Raw genomic sequence first — 23685 nt, 5'->3', positions numbered from 1 at the left:
TTCGTTCACAGATCTCTGCAATTCAAATTAACCACCAGTCGTCTATCTGGAAGAGACTGTTGTTGTTAGCGTGACGTCACGGTCTGTAGTTCTGATGAATGGTGGAGTAATATTTTAGCGACAAGGCTTTTTTCATTTGAGCGCGGCGAGGTGTGCTGTCAGCACGTTCTAAATGTCTAGTCGACCGATCAGAACCACCTGTTGTATAACACGAGTTTTCTCTGAGAACAAAATGTAAAATCTGAAACCATTTGATTTTAAGATTCAGGATCCAACGCTGAAGGTTTGGAGAAGGTTGACATTTGAGCTGCATCGTGTTTTTCTACACAGGTGATCCGCACACCTCCAATCATCTGCTGCTGCCTTCACAGTCTGCTCACATAATCAGACATTTTAAAATATGGTGTTTAAAAAAGAAGTGACAAACTTCAGATCCTGATGAGCAGTGAAACAGGAAGTAGAGGTGAGAGGGAAGTGGCTCCTAGTCGTGTTTTCTGTTCACAGCAGCCTGTTAGTCAAATAAAACTGTCCTGCTGCTCTTTGTTTGATGTCACGGATGTGACGGAGGAAGGAGAGTCATGGGAGTCGAGGAGGTGGTGCTGACATCCACCGGGTGTCTCTGCTGTGCCAAACCTGTAGTTTATTTGAGTTTTAAAGGAAAGTTGTCTTACTTTGGCAGGAGCTGTCCGACTAGTTTGTCTGTCTTGCTTCTCTCAATCTCCAGTTCATCAGTTCGTTCTCTGATCAGATCCTCCAGGTTTGAACTGTACTGCTCCAACATCCTCAACATGGAGTCGATGATGTTCGCCCTCTTCCCTCTGTTGATGCCCCGAAACTGCAAACACACAAAACTCATGACGGGTCTTCTAGTAATTCAGGAAAAATCTGAAAATACATATCTGGGCTGCTCAGGAGTCTAAAAGGTCTTTTTGATAGCAGTTTGTGAAGTTCTGTAAATGAACCAGCAGGTGGCAGCAGCGCAGCTCGTCTCACCTGTTTAAAAATGTCATCGAAGCTCGGCCTCTTACTCGGATCCTCATTCCAACACTCGTTCATCAGACTGAGACACTCGGCAGGAGCCTCATCCACCGAAACTACAGGTCTGCAGAGAGGAGGGGGCTGCTTCAGACGCTCCACGATCTCTGAGAGACAGACAGGTGGAGAGACAGACAGGTGGTCAGACAGACAGGTGGAGAGACAGACAGGTGGTCAGACAAAGAGGAGGGGGCTGCTTCAGACGCTCCACGATCTCTGAGAGACAGACAGGTGGAGAGACAGACAGGTGGAGAGACAGACGGGTGGAGAGACAGACAGGTGGAGAGACAGACAGGTGGTTAGACAAAGAGGAGGGGGCTGCTTCAGACGCTCCACAATCTCTGAGAGACAGACAGGTGGAGAGACAGACAGGTGGAGAGACAGACAGGTGGAGAGACAGACAGGTGGTTAGACAAAGAGGAGGGGGCTGCTTCAGACGCTCCACGATCTCTGAGAGACAGACAGGTGGAGAGACAGACAGACGGGTGGAGAGACAGACAGGTGGAGAGACAGACAGGTGGAGAGACAGACAGGTGGAGAGACAGACGGGTGGAGAGACAGACAGGTGGTTAGACAAAGAGGAGGGGGCTGCTTCAGACGCTCCACGATCTCTGAGAGACAGACAGGTGGAGAGACAGACAGACGGGTGGAGAGACAGACAGGTGGAGAGACAGACAGGTGGAGAGACAGACAGGTGGAGAGACAGATGGGTGGCGAGACAGACAGGTGGAGAGACAGACAGGTGGAGAGACAGACATCCTGTCTCACCGTGGGCGGGCATGTCCATCATGGCGTATGGCAGCGTCCGAGAGATCACTTCCTGTATGATGATGGAGAAACTGAAGACGTCTCCGGCAAACGAGCCTCCTCTGACCGGAGACCTCAAAAGCTCCGGAGCCGTCCACAGCAGCTCTGAGAGACAGACGGGTGGAGAGACAGACAGGTAGGGTTAGACAGTCATGTAGGGAGACAGACAGGCAGAGAGAAAGACAGGTAGGTTTTAAGTTTTCACCCTGTGGATCTTCAGGGAGGTTGAGGCTCTGAGAGTGAAGGATCATGGGAAGGCCGTAGTCAGTGATTTTCAGAACAAAACGTCCGTCAACCAAACAGTTTGTGGACTTCAGTCGACCGTGACTCAGACCTCGTAGATGGAGATACCTTATTCCCTGAAACACACCGACAGCAACGTCCATCATCAATAAATGAAGATTTAAACCTCTAATCGATGTCAGAGACCAGAAACAACAAACAAATCATCAATAAATGATGTCAGAGACCAGAAACAACAAACAAATCATCAATAAATGATGTCAGAGACCAGGAGCCTGAACCATGACGCAGGTTCAACAGATCCAGGATCTTCTGGTTATTTGGCTTCACTGAGCTGAACATGGTCCATCCAGAACCAGAACTATGAAGCTGTTATCAACCAGCTCAGTCTGGTTTAACAGCTACGAGCGCATTCATGTGAAAGAGACGGGTTGTTACGAACGACATCATCAGAACCATGAATGAAGTTCTTCATATGAGATGAGAAACAGTGAAACCAAGAACCTGCAGATTCAACCGAGTGAAATGTAAACAAGCCTGTAATCATACAACAAACACTAGAAATCATAAATAAATAAAATTAAAGCTGCAAGCAGCGTTGGTCGGGACCTCGCACTCTGGCCCGTCGGGATCAGATTGCTTTTTAAAAATGAGGGATATTTCTTACAAGTGTGGTGTGCTTTTATTTTGAAAGTTTGATTGACATGTGTACTGTCAGGTGTGTAGAGACAATAAGTAACTGCAGCTGGACACAGAAAAATACTCATATATTTGAATGGAGAGTGTGAGCGAACCCACACCTTTTTGAACATTTACTGCTTCCACATAGTTTTAGATACAAACTTCATTTGAACTTTAAATGAGTCACGAGACTTTGACCTACAAATCTTGAATTTACATGTTTTTTCTATCTTTTATTGTTTTTGAGATATTAGAGTGTGAGTTTTAAAGTCTTTTCTTGCTCCTCCTGTGATTTTATAATGAGTGTGTATTGCAGAATGTTTCACAGCACTGAGGGAGTGACATCACCAGGAGCAGTTGGAGAGGAGGATTTTAGAGTACACTCCTTGTGAAATATCCTCATAAATCCCATGACTTTGGCCAAATCTAACATTAAAAATCATATTTTAGTAGGAAATTTCATGGTGAATCCATTGATACAGGTTTGAAAGTGGTCAGACTTATAGTTTAGACGTCAGAAGCTTCTGTTTGACACAAAGTTCATCCCCATAGATTGCCTCCCCATTGGTTTACATTGTAAGGGTGATGTGGCGCTGCAACTTTCAGGGTTTATAAAATCCAAACCGTTCGAGTTATTACAAAGTTTTTGACAACTTTTTTTCAGCACAGTGTCATAAGTCATCTATTAAAGCTGATACCATTAACGCCCTCGGAGGAGATAGCATTTGTGCGGGGGCCAAAATTGGGGCAAAGTCTTATTTTGAAAGGCTAATTGCGGACTTCCTGTTGGATTTAGGTCAGGGGTGTCAGCATATGATTTGTAGGTCTTGATGAGACGAATAATTGAGTTTTGGTTTGATCTCTCTACGACATTCCTACGAGCCGTGGCGGCCATTTTAGTTACATAGGTGGGGCTAGAGAGCACATTTTGGCACTTTAGGGGTTAATTTTTACATTTTATCAAATTTTTTACCAGACCTGATGTGCGTGCCAAAGTTGGTGAGTTTTTGAGCATGTTTAGGGCGTCAACTTTAGGGTTTAAGTGGCGTAATAATGAAGAAAGAAACAAACAAACCAACACATGAAAAACAACAGGGTCCTCGTCTAAGGGCAATAGTAGTCCTCTGCCTTTTGGGTTCGGTTCCTAAAAATACATGTAGGAATTATTCTATATGACTGAAGTATAGAGGGAGTATTTTTACTATTTAGAAACCATCTGAATATGTCACATAACAAATTTAAAGTTGCAGTACACGACATTCAGCCACTAGATGTCGCACTTTAGCACCAACATCTCAGATTGTTGTTTACTCAATAAAGTTGGAAAAAAAGCAGTCCCTGAACCGACAGCTAAAGAAACTCAGATCAAACTAGGCAGCGCTGATCAATTATGGATCAAGACTCTGTTAAGATATGTTTTCACAAACATATTTTAGTGAAGTGAAGCTGTAATTTGAGAAAGTTTGTGATGCAAACACCATCTTGTAAGCAGATGTGGAAGACATGGAGGGACTCACATGCACTAACATGCACGTTTACACGCACTAACATGCACGCTTACACGCACTAACATGCACGTTTACACACACTAACATGCACGCTTACACGCACTAACATGCACTCTCACATGCACTAAAATGCATGCGTGGCCAGACTGGCTATCAAAACAAAGAACAGAGAAGCTCAGATAACAACACACAGAGGGAGTGTGACTTCATTCGCTGCTCAGGTCACCATTACTCCACTTTATCTTTACATATCAAATATATTGTTGGCTGACATCTAGTGAGGCTCAAAGTCATTTATTGCATCTTTAAAAGTAACATCAGACTGTTTCTGCTACTGAAGCAAAGAGTGTAAAAGTAGTTAATGACTGATGATTTATAATCATGGAGCCAATGAACAGTGAGGATTATTGTTCTCTGGTGTTTATTTGCAGTTTTCATCACACAGGTGTCTCATGTTGTTCTGACTGCAGCGATGAATCAGAGAGTAAAATGATCCTCACTGTCAGCTTCACTCCGGGAGAAAATCAACTAAACTATTAAAATATGTGTTTAGTGTCATAAATGATCTCCGTTTGTTAGAAGCTCTGATTTAAAACCAGAGTGGAAATAGAAACATGGAGCAACATGTTTCCACTGACCTATAAAATATATATTGATCTTTTTTAAAAGTCACTTCATAGTAACTCAGGACTTTTGTCCATGTCGGGATCCTGTAGGAATGATGACTCTTTATTTCCAGTGATCTGATTGGTCAGTGGTCGGGGGTGTTGATCCTCTGAAGTTAACCCGTTGCCATGGTGATGAACCCTGGTAAGAAGTGAACCACTAAGTTACACCTGAAGTTACCTCACTAACCCCAATCCTGCTTCATAGTACAGACCTCTGACACAACAAACAAATTATTATTATTAATTATTAGTTATTATTACAGTCTTTATTATTAGTAGTATCATTACAACTGATTATATTATTATTATTATTATTATTAATACAACTAATTATGTCGTTATTAGTACAACTGATTAGAGGTTATCTCTAAAGGGCCAACCACAAGAACTATAACATAACATAATATAACTAAAACTAAAACCTAACCCTATAACAATAACTTTTATGATAACGATGTGAGCATCCACACTGATGAACAACAACGTTCTATAAACAGTTGGGTTAGGGTAGCGCTGCGTGCTCCAGCTGTGTCTGCAGCTCAGGAAAATGGATATTGATCACTTGTTACTGCTTTATGTTGCACAGAGAAAGAAAAAGAAAGTCAGAAGCGTTCAAAGGCGGCTGGTGATTCAGTGTGTTGCTCAGCATATTTTGGGACTCTAGTTGCTGTGATGCTCCAGTATTTACAGACCAAACTGCACCGACAGACGGTAGCAGTCGCTGAAGCATGATGTGCAAAAGCGAACAGATGACTAACTACTTTATTGTGCTATGGCAGGAACACACAGTATGAACACTGATCTAACTTCATCATTTCTTTTTACATTATCATGCAGAACAAAGTTCCAGCATCACTGTATAATAAAGAGACACAAACCTATCTGAAGCAATCACCTCTGGGTGTCATTCTGCTCTAGTTTACAGTGCATCAGTCCGCGGTGAGAAAGGAGCAAAACCGCATTAAAATACATAAATATAAATAAATAAAGGCATCAGTCAGTTTCCAGAGTTAAGATGATATATGCAGGTTTGGAAATTTGATTGGAAATTTCAGGCTAGATGCAGACTTTGTCGTGCTGTATGGTTTAGAGGGTGGATTTTGATTGGCTGTCAGTGTTTCTATTGGTCGTCAAATCACTCTGAAAGTGATCCCACAGATATCGTTCACTACTGTCTCTCCACCATCAACTTGAGTTAGATATTTATATATTTAGTTATTGTTATAGTTATTGTTCTTGGTGTGGACGGCCCTTAACACAGAGGTCATCTCTAACAGACGTAGTGCCAGCACCACCTTGATAAGATCCATCAGCAGGGACGACTTGAACATCCAGTCCAGCCTCATGTCGCCGTCAGCCAGCAGGTCCGCCAGGCTGCCTCGGGGACAGTGTTCAACCACCATGGCAAAGATCCCCGAATCCAGGAACAAACCCAGGTACAGGTTCAGGTTCTCATGCCGCATTTCCCTTAACTGGAGAGGAGACAGATACTGTACTGGAACTACATGATCAATACACTGTCAGAATATAATCAATAATACTCAGGAATATGTGTCTACTGTGTGTCTACTGTGTGTTTACGGTTCATCATACCTGACTGAAGAGACTCTGGGTGTTTTGATTGACAGCTGTTATTGTATTTGATACAGGGATCTTCTTCAGCCAAACCCAGTCACCCTGGTAACAACACAACCAATCAGAATGCGGGGTCAGTTTGTAATTTAGCACAGACAGGTGAGTTAAACAGACAGACAGGTACAGGTGTACCTCCAGTATTCCTATATTGGAGCTCTCAGGTGTCGCCAGGATGTAGCTTCGACAAATTGAGCGGATCGGAGTTTTGACTTCTAGAAGACTCCTCATGATGGACTCATCGTTCAGTTTCTACAAAAGCAACAAGAAGATTTGTTTGTTCCCACACATATCAATGCTCTACGTGTTTGTTCCCACACATATCCTTGTTCCCACACATATCAATGCTCTACGTGTTTGTTCCCACACATATACACACTCTACGTGTTTGTTCCCACACATATCAATGCTCTACGTGTTTGTTCCCACACATATCAATGCTCTACGTGTTTGTTCCCACACATATCAATGCTCTACGTGTTTGTTCCCACACATATCAATGCTCTACGTGTTTGTTCCCACACATATCCTTGTTCCCACACATATCAATGCTCTACGTGTTTGTTCCCACACATATACACACTCTACGTGTTTGTTCCCACACATATCCTTGTTCCCACACATATCAATGCTCTACGTGTTTGTTCCCACACATATCCTTGTTCCCACACATATCCACACTCTACGTGTTTGTTCCCACACATATTCATGCTCTATGTAGTATAAACAGTATAAACAGTACTTCATATAAACAGTATAGAGTATTTAGAAGGAGGTAAACATGGAGGAAAAAAGTTCAAACCTTCTTGCTGACTTGAGTGTCGATGAAGACGATGTCGTCCAGAGTCAGGATGAGTTTGGTGGTGTTCGCTGCTCTCCTGAACTTCCTGTACAGACAAAGATTCTGATCAGTCCTGATCCAGTTCACATTTCATCAATAAATAATTTCTGTTGATCATCCTCACAATTGTAAATCTTTTTAAGTGTGTGTGTGTGTGTGTGTGTGTGTGTTCACCTGATCCAGTACAAGAAAGCTCCAATCAGAGCACAGAGCAACAGGAAGACAAAGAACAGCGTCACCGTGTCAACACCTGCAGGTAAACAAAGTAAATAAACAAATTGAACATCAGAGTCAAAGCTCCTCAGTTTCACTTCCTGTTGATGCTGAATGTCCTGGATACACACATGATGTGCTGTAGAGGCGCTCTACAGAGCTCAGGCCTTCAGGTGACCAGATCTACCTTAGACAGGGTCCCCACCCTCCCTGTAGGACTGTGAACGCATCACTGCTGTAGTCCTCCACTGGACTGAACCAACAGAGGCTGAATCTACTTTAGACAAAGTTCCCACCCTGCCTGCAGGACAGTGAACGCACCACCACTGCATACCTCCTCTGGACTGAACCAACAGAGGCTGAATCTACTTTAGACAAAGTTCCCACCCTCCCTGTAGATAATGAACGCACCACCACTGCAGGCCTCCTCTGGACTGAACCAACAGAAGCTGGCGGTCGGGGGTTTCCCTCCGGGGAAGATGAAGGAGCGGCCCAGTGGTCTCAGACCTCCAACGGTCCCGTCTGTGTGTGTCGGAGCGAGCGTGTGTGTCGGCACAAGACGGTCGCCGTCACAGTCCAACACCACATACCTGGCCTGCAGGCCACGCCCCTCTTTACCACCATACAACATCTGGAAAAGAACAGGAAGCAGAGAGGAGCTGACGGAGCTGTCAACATCATAATGTACCGTAGTCAGAAGTTGATCTGATCAGATTCCTCTGAGGTCTGTTTCATGAAGCAGGACATTATCTGGATCACGTTCAGAGCGTAAACCTGCTTCTTCAAACAAAGCTGCTGCTTTCTTTGATCCAAGCTGAGTTATAGCTTCATTTCGATGTGTTTTTTCTTCTCTTATATTAAAATCAATTGAATTAAAATATTGCTAACCTGGTTGAAGCCCTGGAAGTCAAAGCCTCCATCTGATTGGACGAGCTGATCACCTGTCACCCAGCGCCCGCCCCCTGCCTGACGACGCTCCTCCACCGCCTTAGCAACGAAGTACACCATGTTAAAGATGGTCCCAAAGACCGGAGACACCTGTAGACAAAGTTCAGGACAGAATGTCATCATGTCACATGATTTAAATAATTAAAGTAACATCTCAAGTCAACAGATTGTTTTTGTTTCCTACGTGTCTCTTTACATGTCACTAAATGACCAACATTAATCCTTCAAGTGAAACGACTGGATACAATGTTTCACCACGTAGTCACATACACATGTTCTGTATTTGTTGTGTATATGTAGTGTACATATTGTTGTGTATATGTAGTGTACATATTGTTGTGTATATGTAGTGTACATGTTGTTGTGTATATGTAGTGTACATATTGTTGTGTATTTGTTGTGTATATGTAGTGTACATATTGTTGTGTATATGTAGTGTACATATTGTTGTGTATATGTAGTGTACATATTGTTGTGTATATGTAGTGTACATGTTGTTGTGTATATGTAGTGTACATATTGTTGTGTATATGTAGTGTACATATTGTTGTGTATATGTAGTGTACATGTTGTGTATTTGTTGTGTACATGTTGTTGTGTATATGTAGTGTACATATTGTTGTGTATTTGTTGTGTACATGTTGTTGTGTATATGTAGTGTACATATTGTTGTGTATATGTAGTGTACATATTGTTGTGTATATGTAGTGTACATATTGTTGTGTATATGTAGCGTACATATTGTTGTGTATATGTAGTGTACATATTGTTGTGTATATGTAGTGTACATGTTGTGTATTTGTTGTGTATTTGTTGTGTACATGTTGTGTATATGTAGCGTACATATTGTTGTGTATATGTAGTGTACATGTTGTGTATTTGTTGTGTACATGTTGTTGTGTATATGTAGCGTACATGTTGTGTATTTGTTGTGTATTTGTTGTGTACATGTTGTTGTGTATATGTAGTGTACATATTGTTGTGTATTTGTTGTGTATATGTAGTGTACATGTTGTGTATATGTAGCGTACATGTTGTTCTGTATTTGTAGTGTACATATTGTTGTGTATTTGTTGTGTACATGTTGTGTACATGTTGTGTATATGTAGCGTACATATTGTTGTGTATATGTAGTGTACATGTTGTGTATTTGTTGTGTATATGTAGTGTACATGTTGTTGTGTATATGTAGCGTACATATTGTTGTGTATATGTAGTGTACATATTGTTGTGTATTTGTTGTGTATATGTAGTGTACATATTGTTGTGTATATGTAGCGTACATATTGTTGTGTATATGTAGTGTACATGTTGTGTATTTGTTGTGTATTTGTTGTGTACATGTTGTTGTGTATATGTAGTGTACATATTGTTGTGTATTTGTTGTGTACATGTTGTTGTGTATATGTAGCGTACATATTGTTGTGTATATGTAGTGTACATGTTGTGTATTTGTTGTGTATTTGTTGTGTACATATTGTTGTGTATATGTAGTGTACATGTTGTGTATTTGTTGTGTATTTGTTGTGTACATATTGTTGTGTATATGTAGCGCACATATTGTTGTGTATATGTAGTGTACATATTGTTGTGTATATGTAGCGTACATATTGTTGTGTATATGTAGCGTACATATTGTTGTGTATATGTAGCGTACATATTGTTGTGTATATGTAGCGTACATATTGTTGTGTATTTGTAGTGTATTTGTTGTGTACATGTTGTTGTGTATATGTAGTGTACATATTGTTGTGTATATGTAGCGTACATATTGTTGTGTATATGTAGTGTACATGTTGTGTATTTGTTGTGTATTTGTTGTGTACATGTTGTTGTGTATATGTAGCGTACATATTGTTGTGTATATGTAGTGTACATGTTCTGTATTTGTTGTGTATTTGTTGTGTACATATTGTTGTGTATATGTAGTGTACATGTTGTGTATTTGTTGTGTACATGTTGTTGTGTATATGTAGCATACATATTGTTGTGTATATGTAGCGTACATGTTGTGTATTTGTTGTGTATTTGTTGTGTACATGTTGTTGTGTATATGTAGTGTACATATTGTTGTGTATTTGTTGTGTATATGTAGTGTACATATTGTTGTGTATTTGTTGTGTATATGTAGTGTACATATTGTTGTGTATATGTAGCGTACATATTGTTGTGTATATGTAGTGTACATGTTGTGTATTTGTTGTGTATTTGTTGTGTACATGTTGTTGTGTATATGTAGTGTACATATTGTTGTGTATTTGTTGTGTACATGTTGTGTACATGTTGTTGTGTATATGTAGCATACATATTGTTGTGTATTTGTTGTGTATATGTAGTGTACATGTTGTTGTGTATATGTAGCGTACATATTGTTGTGTATATGTAGTGTACATATTGTTGTGTATTTGTTGTGTATATGTAGTGTACATATTGTTGTGTATTTGTTGTGTATATGTAGTGTACATGTTGTTGTGTACATGTAGTGTACATATTGTTGTGTATATGTAGTGTACATATTGTTGTGTATTTGTTGTGTATATGTAGTATACATATTGTTGTGTATATGTAGCGTACATATTGTTGTGTATATGTAGCGTACATATTGTTGTGTATATGTAGTGTACATATTGTTGTGTATATGTAGCGTACATATTGTTGTGTATATGTAGTGTACATGTTGTGTATTTGTTGTGTATTTGTTGTGTACATGTTGTTGTGTATATGTAGTGTACATATTGTTGTGTATTTGTTGTGTACATGTTGTGTACATGTTGTGTATATGTAGCGTACATATTGTTGTGTATATGTAGTGTACATGTTGTTGTGTATATGTAGCGTACATATTGTTGTGTATATGTAGCGTACATATTGTTGTGTATATGTAGTGTACATGTTGTTGTGTATATGTAGCGTACATATTGTTGTGTATATGTAGTGTACATGTTGTGTATTTGTCGTGTATTTGTTGTGTACATATTGTTGTGTATATGTAGTGTACATATTGTTGTGTATTTGTTGTGTACATGTTGTGTACATGTTGTTGTGTATATGTAGCGTACATATTGTTGTGTATTTGTTGTGTATATGTAGTGTACATGTTGTTGTGTATATGTAGCGTACATATTGTTGTGTATATGTAGTGTACATATTGTTGTGTATTTGTTGTGTATATGTAGTGTACATATTGTTGTGTATATGTAGCGTACATATTGTTGTGTATATGTAGTGTACATGTTGTGTATTTGTTGTGTATTTGTTGTGTACATGTTGTTGTGTATATGTAGTGTACATATTGTTGTGTATTTGTTGTGTACATGTTGTGTACATGTTGTGTATATGTAGCGTACATATTGTTGTGTATATGTAGTGTACATATTGTTGTGTATATGTAGTGTACATGTTGTGTATTTGTCGTGTATTTGTTGTGTACATATTGTTGTGTATATGTAGTGTACATATTGTTGTGTATTTGTTGTGTATATGTAGTGTACATATTGTTGTGTATATGTAGTGTACATATTGTTGTGTATTTGTTGTGTATATGTAGTGTACATATTGTTGTGTATATGTAGTGTACATGTTGTGTATTTGTTGTGTATATGTAGTGTACATGTTGTTGTGTATATGTAGTGTACATATTGTTGTGTATTTGTTGTGTATATGTAGTGTACATGTTGTTGTGTATATGTAGCGTACATATTGTTGTGTATTTGTTGTGTATATGTAGTGTACATGTTGTTGTGTATATGTAGCGTACATATTGTTGTGTATATGTAGTGTACATATTGTTGTGTATTTGTTGTGTATATGTAGTGTACATATTGTTGTGTATATGTAGCGTACATATTGTTGTGTATATGTAGTGTACATGTTGTGTATTTGTTGTGTATTTGTTGTGTACATGTTGTTGTGTATATGTAGTGTACATATTGTTGTGTATTTGTTGTGTACATGTTGTGTACATGTTGTGTATATGTAGCGTACATATTGTTGTGTATATGTAGTGTACATGTTGTTGTGTATATGTAGCGTACATATTGTTGTGTATATGTAGCGTACATATTGTTGTGTATATGTAGTGTACATGTTGTTGTGTATATGTAGCGTACATATTGTTGTGTATATGTAGTGTACATGTTGTGTATTTGTCGTGTATTTGTTGTGTACATATTGTTGTGTATATGTAGTGTACATATTGTTGTGTATTTGTTGTGTACATGTTGTGTACATGTTGTTGTGTATATGTAGCGTACATATTGTTGTGTATTTGTTGTGTATATGTAGTGTACATGTTGTTGTGTATATGTAGCGTACATATTGTTGTGTATATGTAGTGTACATATTGTTGTGTATTTGTTGTGTATATGTAGTGTACATATTGTTGTGTATATGTAGCGTACATATTGTTGTGTATATGTAGTGTACATGTTGTGTATTTGTTGTGTATTTGTTGTGTACATGTTGTTGTGTATATGTAGTGTACATATTGTTGTGTATTTGTTGTGTACATGTTGTGTACATGTTGTGTATATGTAGCGTACATATTGTTGTGTATATGTAGTGTACATGTTGTTGTGTATATGTAGCGTACATATTGTTGTGTATATGTAGTGTACATGTTGTTGTGTATATGTAGCGTACATATTGTTGTGTATATGTAGTGTACATGTTGTGTATTTGTCGTGTATTTGTTGTGTACATATTGTTGTGTATATGTAGTGTACATATTGTTGTGTATTTGTTGTGTACATGTTGTGTACATGTTGTTGTGTATATGTAGCGTACATATTGTTGTGTATTTGTTGTGTATATGTAGTGTACATATTGTTGTGTATATGTAGTGTACATGTTGTTGTGTATATGTAGCGTACATATTGTTGTGTATATGTAGTGTACATATTGTTGTGTATATGTAGTGTACATGTTGTTGTGTATATGTAGCGTACATATTGTTGTGTATATGTAGTGTACATATTGTTGTGTATTTGTTGTGTATATGTAGTGTACATATTGTTGTGTATATGTAGTGTACATATTGTTGTGTATATGTAGCGTACATATTGTTGTGTATATGTAGTGTACATGTTGTGTATTTGTTGTGTATTTGTTGTGTACATGTTGTTGTGTATATGTAGTGTACATATTGTTGTGTATTTGTTGTGTACATGTTGTGTACATGTTGTGTATATGTAGCGTACATATTGTTGTGTATATGTAGTGTACATATTGTTGTGTATATGTAGTGTACATGTTGTGTATTTGTCGTGTATTTGTTGTGTACATATTGTTGTGTATATGTAGTGTACATATTGTTGTGTATTTGTTGTGTATATGTAGTGTACATATTGTTGTGTATATGTAGTGTACATATTGTTGTGTATTTGTTGTGTATATGTAGTGTACATATTGTTGTGTATATGTAGTGTACATGTTGTGTATTTGTTGTGTATATGTAGTGTACATGTTGTTGTGTATATGTAGTGTACATGTTGTGTATTTGTTGTGTATATGTAGTGTACATGCTGTTGTGTATATGTAGCGTACATATTGTTGTGTATTTGTTGTGTATATGTAGTGTACATGCTGTTGTGTATATGTAGTGTACATATTGTTGTGTATTTGTTGTGTATATGTAGTATACATATTATTGTGTATTTGTTGTGTATATGTAGTGTACATATTGTTGTGTATATGTAGTGTACATATTGTTGTGTATATGTAGTGTACATATTGTTGTGTATATGTAGTGTACATATTGTTGTGTATATGTAGTGTATATATTGTTGTGTATATGTAGTGTACATATTGTTGTGTATATGTAGCGTACATATTGTTGTGTATTTGTTGTGTATATGTAGTGTACATGCTGTTGTGTATATGTAGTGTACATATTGTTGTGTATTTGTTGTGTATATGTAGTATACATATTGTTGTGTATTTGTTGTGTATATGTAGTGTACATATTGTTGTGTATATGTAGTGTACATATTGTTGTGTATATGTAGTGTATATATTGTTGTGTATATGTAGTGTACATATTGTTGTGTATATGTAGTGTACATATTGTTGTGTATATGTAGTGTACATATTGTTGTGTATATGTAGTGTATATATTGTTGTGTATATGTAGTGTACATATTGTTGTGTATATGTAGTGTACATGTTGTGTATTTGTTGTGTATATGTAGTGTACATGTTGTTGTGTATATGTAGTGTACATGTTGTGTATTTGTTGTGTATATGTTGTGTACATGCTGTTGTGTATATGTAGTGTACATATTGTTGTGTATTTGTTGTGTATATGTAGTATACATATTGTTGTGTATTTGTTGTGTATATGTAGTGTACATATTGTTGTGTATATGTTGTGTACATGTTGTGTATATGTAGTGTATATATTGTTGTGTATATGTAGTGTACATATTGTTGTGTATATGTAGTGTACATATTGTTGTGTATATGTAGTGTACATGTTGTTGTGTATTTGTTGCATATTTGTAGTGTACATATTGTTGTGTATTTGTTGTGTATATGTTGTTGTGTATATGTAGTGTACATATTGTTGTGTATATGTAGTGTACATATTGTTGTGTATATGTAGTGTACATATTGTTGTGTATATGTAGTGTACATGTTGTTGTGTATTTGTTGCATATTTGTAGTGTACATATTGTTGTGTATTTGTTGTGTATATGTTGTTGTGTATATGTAGTGTACATATTGTTGTGTATTTGTTGTGTATATGTTGTTGTGTATATGTAGTGTACATATTGTTGTGTATTTGTTGTGTATATGTTGTTGTGTATATGTAGTGTACATGTTGTTGTGTATTTGTTGCATATTTGTAGTGTACATGTTGTTGTGTATTTGTTGTGTATATGTTGTTGTGTATATGTAGTGTACATATTGTTGTGTATTTGTTGTGTATATGTTGTTGTGTATATGTAGTGTACATATTGTTGCGTATATGTAGTGTACATATTGTTGTGTATTTGTTGTGTATTTGTTGTGTACATGTTGTGTATTTGTTGTGTACATGTTGTGTACATATTGTTGTGTATATGTAGTGTACATGTTGTGTTGTGTATTTGTTGCGTATTTGTTGTGTACATGTTGTTGTGTATATGTAGTGTACATATTGTTGTGTATTTGTTGTGTATATGTAGTGTACATGTTGTGTATTTGTTGTGTATATGTAGTGTACATGTTGTGTACATGTTGTGTATTTGTTGTGTATATGTAGTGTACATATTGTTGTGTATATGTAGTGTACATGTTGTGTACATGTTGTGTATTTGTTGTGTATATGTAGTGTACATATTGTTGTGTATATGTAGTGTACATATTGTTGTGTATTTGTTTAGTATATGTAGTGTATTTGTTGTGTACATGTTGTTGTGTATATGTAGTGTACATATTGTTGTGTATTTGTTGTGTACATGTTGTTGTGTATATGTAGTGTACATATTGTTGTGTATTTGTTGTGTATATGTAGTGTACATATTGTTGTGTATATGTAGTGTACATATTGTTGTGTATATGTAGTGTACATATTGTTGTGTATTTGTTTAGTATATGTAGTGTATTTGTTGTGTACATGTTGTTGTGTATATGTAGTGTACATATTGTTGTGTATTTGTTGTGTACATGTTGTTGTGTATATGTAGTGTACATATTGTTGTGTATTTGTTGTGTATATGTAGTGTATTTGTTGTGTACATATTGTTGTGTATATGTAGTGTACATATTGTTGTGTATTTGTTGTGTATATGTAGTGTATTTGTTGTGTACATGTTGTGTATATGTAGTGTACATATTGTTGTGTATATGTAGTGTACATGTTGTGTTGTGTATTTGTTGTGTATTTGTAGTGTACATGTTGTGTACATGTTGTGTATTTGTTGTGTACATGTTGTTGTGTATATGTAGTGTACATGTTGTTGTGTATTTGTTGCATATTTGTAGTGTACATATTGTTGTGTATTTGTTGTGTATATGTTGTTGTGTATATGTAGTGTACATATTGTTGTGTATTTGTTGTGTATATGTTGTTGTGTATATGTAGTGTACATATTGTTGTGTATTTGTTGTGTATATGTTGTTGTGTATATGTAGCGTACATGTTGTTGTGTATTTGTTGCATATTTGTAGTGTACATGTTGTTGTGTATTTGTTGTGTATATGTTGTTGTGTATATGTAGTGTACATATTGTTGTGTATTTGTTGTGTATATGTTGTTGTGTATATGTAGTGTACATATTGTTGCGTATATGTAGTGTACATATTGTTGTGTATTTGTTGTGTATTTGTTGTGTACATGTTGTGTATTTGTTGTGTACATGTTGTGTACATATTGTTGTGTATATGTAGTGTACATGTTGTGTTGTGTATTTGTTGCGTATTTGTTGTGTACATGTTGTTGTGTATATGTAGTGTACATATTGTTGTGTATTTGTTGTGTACATGTTGTGTACATATTGTTGTGTATATGTAGTGTACATGTTGTGTTGTGTATTTGTTGTGTACATGTTGTTGTGTATATGTAGTGTACATATTGTTGTGTATTTGTTGTGTACATGTTGTGTACATATTGTTGTGTATATGTAGTGTACATGTTGTGTTGTGTATTTGTTGCGTATTTGTTGTGTACATGTTGTTGTGTATATGTAGTGTACATATTGTTGTGTATTTGTTGTGTACATGTTGTGTACATATTGTTGTGTATATGTAGTGTACATGTTGTGTTGTGTATTTGTTGCGTATTTGTTGTGTACATATTGTTGTGTATATGTAGTGTACATATTGTTGTGTATTTGTTGTGTATATGTAGTGTACATGTTGTGTATTTGTTGTGTATATGTAGTGTACATGTTGTGTACATGTTGTGTATTTGTTGTGTATATGTAGTGTACATATTGTTGTGTATATGTAGTGTACATGTTGTGTACATGTTGTGTATTTGTTGTGTATATGTAGTGTACATATTGTTGTGTATATGTAGTGTACATATTGTTGTGTATTTGTTTAGTATATGTAGTGTATTTGTTGTGTACATATTGTTGTGTATATGTAGTGTACATATTGTTGTGTATTTGTTGTGTACATGTTGTTGTGTATTTGTTTAGTATATGTAGTGTATTTGTTGTGTACATATTGTTGTGTATATGTAGTGTACATGTTGTGTTGTGTATTTGTTGCGTATTTGTTGTGTACATGTTGTTGTGTATATGTAGTGTACATATTGTTGTGTATTTGTTGTGTATATGTAGTGTACATGTTGTGTATTTGTTGTGTATATGTAGTGTACATGTTGTGTACATGTTGTGTATTTGTTGTGTATATGTAGTGTACATATTGTTGTGTATATGTAGTGTACATGTTGTGTACATGTTGTGTATTTGTTGTGTATATGTAGTGTACATATTGTTGTGTATATGTAGTGTACATATTGTTGTGTATATGTAGTGTACATATTGTTGTGTATTTGTTTAGTATATGTAGTGTATTTGTTGTGTACATATTGTTGTGTATATGTAGTGTACATGTTGTGTTGTGTATTTGTTGCGTATTTGTTGTGTACATGTTGTTGTGTATATGTAGTGTACATATTGTTGTGTATTTGTTGTGTATATGTAGTGTACATGTTGTGTATTTGTTGTGTATATGTAGTGTACATGTTGTGTACATGTTGTGTATTTGTTGTGTATATGTAGTGTACATATTGTTGTGTATATGTAGTGTACATGTTGTGTACATGTTGTGTATTTGTTGTGTATATGTAGTGTACATATTGTTGTGTATATGTAGTGTACATATTGTTGTGTATTTGTTTAGTATATGTAGTGTATTTGTTGTGTACATGTTGTTGTGTATATGTAGTGTACATATTGTTGTGTATTTGTTGTGTACATGTTGTTGTGTATATGTAGTGTACATATTGTTGTGTATTTGTTGTGTATATGTAGTGTACATATTGTTGTGTATATGTAGTGTACATATTGTTGTGTATATGTAGTGTACATATTGTTGTGTATATGTAGTGTACATATTGTTGTGTATATGTAGTGTACATATTGTTGTGTATATGTAGTGTACATATTGTTGTGTATTTGTTTAGTATATGTAGTGTACATATTGTTGTGTATATGTAGTGTACATATTGTTGTGTATATGTAGTGTACATATTGTTGTGTATTTGTAGTGTACATATTGTTGTGTATATGTAGTGTACATATTGTTGTGTATATGTAGTGTACATATTGTTGTGTATATGTAGTGTACATATTGTTGTGTATATGTAGTGTACATATTGTTGTGTATATGTAGTGTACATATTGTTGTGTATTTGTTTAGTATATGTAGTGTACATATTGTTGTGTATATGTAGTGTACATATTGTTGTGTATATGTAGTGTACATATTGTTGTGTATTTGTTTAGTATATGTAGTGTATTTGTTGTGTACATGTTGTTGTGTATATGTAGTGTACATATTGTTGTGTATTTGTTGTGTACATGTTGTTGTGTATATGTAGTGTACATATTGTTGTGTATTTGTTGTGTATATGTTGTTGTGTATATGTAGTGTACATGTTGTTGTGTATTTGTTGCATATTTGTAGTGTACATGTTGTTGTGTATTTGTTGTGTATATGTTGTTGTGTATATGTAGTGTACATATTGTTGTGTATTTGTTGTGTATATGTTGTTGTGTATATGTAGTGTACATATTGTTGCGTATATGTAGTGTACATATTGTTGTGTATTTGTTGTGTATTTGTTGTGTACATGTTGTGTATTTGTTGTGTACATGTTGTGTACATATTGTTGTGTATATGTAGTGTACATGTTGTGTTGTGTATTTGTTGCGTATTTGTTGTGTACATGTTGTTGTGTATATGTAGTGTACATATTGTTGTGTATTTGTTGTGTACATGTTGTGTACATATTGTTGTGTATATGTAGTGTACATGTTGTGTTGTGTATTTGTTGTGTACATGTTGTTGTGTATATGTAGTGTACATATTGTTGTGTATTTGTTGTGTACATGTTGTGTACATATTGTTGTGTATATGTAGTGTACATGTTGTGTTGTGTATTTGTTGCGTATTTGTTGTGTACATGTTGTTGTGTATATGTAGTGTACATATTGTTGTGTATTTGTTGTGTACATGTTGTGTACATATTGTTGTGTATATGTAGTGTACATGTTGTGTTGTGTATTTGTTGCGTATTTGTTGTGTACATATTGTTGTGTATATGTAGTGTACATATTGTTGTGTATTTGTTGTGTATATGTAGTGTACATGTTGTGTATTTGTTGTGTATATGTAGTGTACATGTTGTGTACATGTTGTGTATTTGTTGTGTATATGTAGTGTACATATTGTTGTGTATATGTAGTGTACATGTTGTGTACATGTTGTGTATTTGTTGTGTATATGTAGTGTACATATTGTTGTGTATATGTAGTGTACATATTGTTGTGTATTTGTTTAGTATATGTAGTGTACATATTGTTGTGTATATGTAGTGTACATATTGTTGTGTATATGTAGTGTACATATTGTTGTGTATTTGTAGTGTACATATTGTTGTGTATATGTAGTGTACATATTGTTGTGTATATGTAGTGTACATATTGTTGTGTATATGTAGTGTACATATTGTTGTGTATATGTAGTGTACATATTGTTGTGTATATGTAGTGTACATATTGTTGTGTATTTGTTTAGTATATGTAGTGTACATATTGTTGTGTATATGTAGTGTACATATTGTTGTGTATATGTAGTGTACATATTGTTGTGTATTTGTTTAGTATATGTAGTGTATTTGTTGTGTACATGTTGTTGTGTATATGTAGTGTACATATTGTTGTGTATTTGTTGTGTACATGTTGTTGTGTATATGTAGTGTACATATTGTTGTGTATTTGTTGTGTATATGTTGTTGTGTATATGTAGTGTACATGTTGTTGTGTATTTGTTGCATATTTGTAGTGTACATGTTGTTGTGTATTTGTTGTGTATATGTTGTTGTGTATATGTAGTGTACATATTGTTGTGTATTTGTTGTGTATATGTTGTTGTGTATATGTAGTGTACATATTGTTGCGTATATGTAGTGTACATATTGTTGTGTATTTGTTGTGTATTTGTTGTGTACATGTTGTGTATTTGTTGTGTACATGTTGTGTACATATTGTTGTGTATATGTAGTGTACATGTTGTGTTGTGTATTTGTTGCGTATTTGTTGTGTACATGTTGTTGTGTATATGTAGTGTACATATTGTTGTGTATTTGTTGTGTACATGTTGTGTACATATTGTTGTGTATATGTAGTGTACATGTTGTGTTGTGTATTTGTTGTGTACATGTTGTTGTGTATATGTAGTGTACATATTGTTGTGTATTTGTTGTGTACATGTTGTGTACATATTGTTGTGTATATGTAGTGTACATGTTGTGTTGTGTATTTGTTGCGTATTTGTTGTGTACATGTTGTTGTGTATATGTAGTGTACATATTGTTGTGTATTTGTTGTGTACATGTTGTGTACATATTGTTGTGTATATGTAGTGTACATGTTGTGTTGTGTATTTGTTGCGTATTTGTTGTGTACATATTGTTGTGTATATGTAGTGTACATATTGTTGTGTATTTGTTGTGTATATGTAGTGTACATGTTGTGTATTTGTTGTGTATATGTAGTGTACATGTTGTGTACATGTTGTGTATTTGTTGTGTATATGTAGTGTACATATTGTTGTGTATATGTAGTGTACATGTTGTGTACATGTTGTGTATTTGTTGTGTATATGTAGTGTACATATTGTTGTGTATATGTAGTGTACATATTGTTGTGTATTTGTTTAGTATATGTAGTGTACATATTGTTGTGTATTTGTTGTGTACATATTGTTGTGTATATGTAGTGTACATATTGTTGTGTATTTGTTGTGTACATGTTGTTGTGTATTTGTTTAGTATATGTAGTGTATTTGTTGTGTACATATTGTTGTGTATATGTAGTGTACATGTTGTGTTGTGTATTTGTTGCGTATTTGTTGTGTACATGTTGTTGTGTATATGTAGTGTACATATTGTTGTGTATTTGTTGTGTATATGTAGTGTACATGTTGTGTATTTGTTGTGTATATGTAGTGTACATGTTGTGTACATGTTGTGTATTTGTTGTGTATATGTAGTGTACATATTGTTGTGTATATGTAGTGTACATGTTGTGTACATGTTGTGTATTTGTTGTGTATATGTAGTGTACATATTGTTGTGTATATGTAGTGTACATATTGTTGTGTATTTGTTTAGTATATGTAGTGTATTTGTTGTGTACATGTTGTTGTGTATATGTAGTGTACATATTGTTGTGTATTTGTTGTGTACATGTTGTTGTGTATATGTAGTGTACATATTGTTGTGTATTTGTTGTGTATATGTAGTGTACATATTGTTGTGTATATGTAGTGTACATATTGTTGTGTATATGTAGTGTACATATTGTTGTGTATATGTAGTGTACATATTGTTGTGTATTTGTTTAGTATATGTAGTGTACATATTGTTGTGTATATGTAGTGTACATATTGTTGTGTATATGTAGTGTACATATTGTTGTGTATATGTAGTGTACATGTTGTTGTGTATTTGTTGCATATTTGTAGTGTACATATTGTTGTGTATTTGTTGTGTATATGTTGTTGTGTATATGTAGTGTACATATTGTTGTGTATATGTAGTGTACATATTGTTGTGTATATGTAGTGTACATATTGTTGTGTATATGTAGTGTACATGTTGTTGTGTATTTGTTGCATATTTGTAGTGTACATATTGTTGTGTATTTGTTGTGTATATGTTGTTGTGTATATGTAGTGTACATATTGTTGTGTATTTGTTGTGTATATGTTGTTGTGTATATGTAGTGTACATATTGTTGTGTATTTGTTGTGTATATGTTGTTGTGTATATGTAGTGTACATGTTGTTGTGTATTTGTTGCATATTTGTAGTGTACATGTTGTTGTGTATTTGTTGTGTATATGTTGTTGTGTATATGTAGTGTACATATTGTTGTGTATTTGTTGTGTATATGTTGTTGTGTATATGTAGTGTACATATTGTTGCGTATATGTAGTGTACATATTGTTGTGTATTTGTTGTGTATTTGTTGTGTACATGTTGTGTATTTGTTGTGTACATGTTGTGTACATATTGTTGTGTATATGTAGTGTACATGTTGTGTTGTGTATTTGTTGCGTATTTGTTGTGTACATGTTGTTGTGTATATGTAGTGTACATATTGTTGTGTATTTGTTGTGTATATGTAGTGTACATGTTGTGTATTTGTTGTGTATATGTAGTGTACATGTTGTGTACATGTTGTGTATTTGTTGTGTATATGTAGTGTACATATTGTTGTGTATATGTAGTGTACATGTTGTGTACATGTTGTGTATTTGTTGTGTATATGTAGTGTACATATTGTTGTGTATTTGTTTAGTATATGTAGTGTATTTGTTGTGTACATGTTGTTGTGTATATGTAGTGTACATATTGTTGTGTATTTGTTGTGTACATGTTGTTGTGTATATGTAGTGTACATATTGTTGTGTATTTGTTGTGTATATGTAGTGTACATATTGTTGTGTATATGTAGTGTACATATTGTTGTGTATATGTAGTGTACATATTGTTGTGTATTTGTTTAGTATATGTAGTGTATTTGTTGTGTACATGTTGTTGTGTATATGTAGTGTACATATTGTTGTGTATTTGTTGTGTACATGTTGTTGTGTATATGTAGTGTACATATTGTTGTGTATTTGTTGTGTATATGTAGTGTATTTGTTGTGTACATATTGTTGTGTATATGTAGTGTACATATTGTTGTGTATTTGTTGTGTATATGTAGTGTATTTGTTGTGTACATGTTGTTGTGTATATGTAGTGTACATATTGTTGTGTATATGTAGTGTACATGTTGTGTTGTGTATTTGTTGTGTATTTGTAGTGTACATGTTGTGTACATGTTGTGTATTTGTTGTGTACATGTTGTTGTGTATATGTAGTGTACATGTTGTTGTGTATT

The 23685-nt window shown here is 34.9% G+C and overlaps 1 protein-coding gene across 1 annotated transcript in view; it reads right to left on the bottom strand.

Moving 5' to 3' along the window:
• The window catches only part of LOC121893604 (retinal guanylyl cyclase 2-like), a 45356-nt gene that overhangs the window by 10124 nt on the left and 11547 nt on the right, over window positions 1–23685 (bottom strand). The window contains exons 6-16 of the mRNA XM_042405607.1: window positions 8517–8666; window positions 8040–8259; window positions 7590–7665; window positions 7377–7461; window positions 6710–6826; window positions 6536–6619; window positions 6238–6414; window positions 2048–2201; window positions 1804–1947; window positions 994–1142; window positions 672–835 (exon numbers count right to left, since the gene is read on the bottom strand). Of these exons, the coding sequence (XP_042261541.1) occupies window positions 672–835; window positions 994–1142; window positions 1804–1947; window positions 2048–2201; window positions 6238–6414; window positions 6536–6619; window positions 6710–6826; window positions 7377–7461; window positions 7590–7665; window positions 8040–8259; window positions 8517–8666 (1520 nt within the window). The remainder of the gene's footprint in view (window positions 1–671; window positions 836–993; window positions 1143–1803; window positions 1948–2047; window positions 2202–6237; window positions 6415–6535; window positions 6620–6709; window positions 6827–7376; window positions 7462–7589; window positions 7666–8039; window positions 8260–8516; window positions 8667–23685) is intronic.

The sequence above is a fragment of the Thunnus maccoyii genome, unplaced genomic scaffold (genome assembly GCF_910596095.1).
Source record: "Thunnus maccoyii unplaced genomic scaffold, fThuMac1.1, whole genome shotgun sequence".
NCBI lineage: Eukaryota > Metazoa > Chordata > Actinopteri > Scombriformes > Scombridae > Thunnus > Thunnus maccoyii.
The sequence above is the reverse complement of the archived record's forward strand: the minus strand, read 5'-3'. Positions and strand labels throughout refer to the sequence as shown.